The 2,885-nt window shown below is 41.6% G+C and overlaps 1 protein-coding gene across 1 annotated transcript; it reads right to left on the bottom strand.

Annotated features, from left to right (window-relative positions):
- Positions 1 to 439: 439 nt before the first annotated feature.
- On the bottom strand, positions 440 to 1,888 carry EV420DRAFT_1488109 (uncharacterized protein; the record flags this gene model as incomplete). The annotated part of the gene is made up of 5 exons (XM_060470592.1): positions 440 to 468; positions 658 to 835; positions 889 to 1,238; positions 1,460 to 1,481; positions 1,532 to 1,888. The coding sequence occupies 5 exons, from the start codon at positions 1,886 to 1,888 to the stop codon at positions 440 to 442; spliced, it is 936 nt and encodes a 311-aa protein (XP_060321943.1).
- Positions 1,889 to 2,885: the final 997 nt, after the last annotated feature.

Consider the following 2,885-nt stretch of genomic DNA (forward strand, 5'->3'; position numbering starts at 1 on the left):
CCTGGGGAGAACGGAGCTTCTGTTTCATTGCTCTTACACTCTCCCCAGAGAGATTACCATAACTCATACAAGTAGGAGAATTCTAATAAAATAATCAAAATGCTTTGCCTTCAACTTAGAGGTCCAACCAATATCCCAAGTAAAAAGCCGGTTTGGGGTGGGCCTCAACAAGCCAGAGACCTGTGTCATAGTCGGGTTGCCGGGACCCTCGTACCTTGGGTCTGGCAATCGTGATGAAAACACAGGTTCCGTGTACTCAAGAACAGTCTGGACCCTTATGCATCTGTAAGGAAAAGGCAGGATTTATTGAAAAGTCGAACTCGGTGTATACCCGGCCTGATTGCCTACTACGTTTACAGCGCTTACACCTTTGAAGCCTTTTGACCACAATGACGACTGCTACTTAAGCTTCATCTATTCTCAAATTCCTGATATCACATTATTGGCATGGTAACATATTTGCAGCGACTGTTACATATACAAAAGATATTTGCGTGAAGATAACTACACTAGAATTCCAAATGTGTAAAAACTAAAGATGAACTAATGGTGCTTTCCCTTCTTCTTCACCTGCTCTTCACTTCCATCACTCCTGTGAACATCCCCATCATGCAATCCCTGTCGTTTGCAGGTGATTTTTAACTCGTCCAGGCATACCATCTTTCTTGAAATGCTCGAAAACCGAATTGAAGTATCCGGTCATTTGGTATCCCTTTTTGAGATCGGACCAGAGGCTGTCAGCAGATATAACCATTTTTGTTCTATCAGGTACATGCTTCAAAAAATCGGGTGGGATTACGAGGTCTTCTTTGGAACTGTGGTGATTGTCATCAATCTGGAGGCCAGAAATAAACAATTGGACAGCACAGGAGCAACAAAAAATCTTACAATCCAATTACTGGCCAAGGAGCACTCATAAAAATGCCTTTTGCCTTTTACTTCTGCACAGACCATTTGGAACAACTTGTCTTCCTTGTGCCTCTCTGAAATAGGATACAATTTCCCGTCCTGGTTGACATAGATTTCACTGGCGCTAAATGGCTCCGCTTCTTCAGGAAAGAAGTTGCCTTCTCCTGAGAAATAATACACGAAGATCTCGACACTGATGAGCCTTTCGTCATTGTACTTCAACTTGATGGCTATGCCCATCAGTGCTCTGCCGTGTGTGCCGAACATGAGTCTAAGGATATCCTTTTTGACTCTGGGTTTCGACTCGGAGTAAGCAACCTCGAATACGACTACCGGCCAGTTGTAATCGATTGGAAGATTTTTGGGTCCTCCCAATTCAGTCCCCGGTCAAATATGAGAATATCTGGCCCTTTCCAATGGCCTTCAGAGAGGGGATATGAGTGCCAGCTAGGATCCTCAATCCGATGGTGGCATGCCAGTTAGCATGTAATGCTGCTGCAATAGTATCTAGTGTGGAATCGTGGGTGACACAAGGAATTGTAACAATTACTTTGTCTTTGAGAAATTCCCAGCTAACTAAAATGTGAGGTCCTCCATAAAATAAAATGGCAAAGGTACTTACCACCATGAACTGCTTCAGATACATTCTCAAAGTTTTCCTCCATCCGTGACTGACTTTCGGAGTCAAGAACTTTCTCATACACTTCACCAGGAAGACAATCATCCGACCCTTCAGCCAGCCTCGTAGCTCGAGAGGAGCATCATGAAATGGCGATGGGGGAGGGGAGGCTTCAGCAGCCTTTGGAACAAGAGTGAGGTCTCGTAGGTTCTGTTTCATATCAGTCATGCCTTTTGTGATGTCAGCTGGCTGCGATTTGGAAGCCCCCCTTTTCAAAACCTCTGGGCGTGCAGGGGTTGCTTGCAAGGTAAAAGTGCTTGATCCATAATAGTGAGCATCCGCACCAATAACAGATGTCATTTTGCGGGCTGGTGGAAGTATGGAAAAGAGATTGTTATCAGATGTTGCCACATCTTTGTGATCTATCTGACATCATTGCCCACATGACTGTCATTCTGTTCTAATTTTGGAGTTCTATAGAAGGGCAAAGAACGTGGAGAAACATATGGAGCATACACAGGTAGAAGAGGAGGGGTTAAAGTGAAGGGAGAAAATGATTTGATGCAACTAGAAACGGTATTATGTTAATTGTGAACTCCCTACATATGTTCACTTTATAGTATTGAGCTCCTCTACTAATTCTTAACTGTTCCAAAACTAAAGCATTCAATATGCGCAGAAGATCCTTTAGTAGTTTTTCAGACAACATTATATAAACCCTCACCATATTTAAAATTGAATACTTTCTTTGTATTCATTGGAAGAAATGTGTCATTTTTTGGGCCAGTAATAGTGTACATCGTGCAATTAATAAGCTTGATTGAGTTCATACACCTAACTTCAATACTTTGCACCCATTAGGCCATTGCACAGACCTGCATTTTATTATGGAAATTCAGTCATACATCACACTGATATCAAAAATGTGGAAGATGTTAAAATTTGTGTGACAACTCAGATAGGATATACTTCAACGTGCTTTTTCGTTTGGCTTTCGTCATCTGGTACAGTCTATTGAACACCACTACTTCTTTGTACATTTCAATATAACTTCTTATTTCACTCTCAAACAACCTCAATTTTATTTTTGATGGAATACCATATAGGTTATCATATGGCTAACAAAAATCAAGGTAAGAGTCCATGTATCAGTCAGGAAGAAATCAATAGTGAAGAGTATGAATTTTGGCAAAACACCAATATAGGTTTAGAGAAAGGGTGAAGGCAGTGGGGTGCATATATTAACGCTTAAAATTGATTTTCAAGTTAAAAGGATGAAATTGTCCTGCGGGGCCATGGGTCAAAGATCAGTTGCTGTGGTGTTATAGGTGAAACGACTGGTCAGAGCTGTGAGAAA

The sequence above is a fragment of the Desarmillaria tabescens genome (genome assembly GCF_030435595.1).
Source record: "Desarmillaria tabescens strain CCBAS 213 chromosome Unknown EV420scaffold_154, whole genome shotgun sequence".
NCBI lineage: Eukaryota > Fungi > Basidiomycota > Agaricomycetes > Agaricales > Physalacriaceae > Desarmillaria > Desarmillaria tabescens.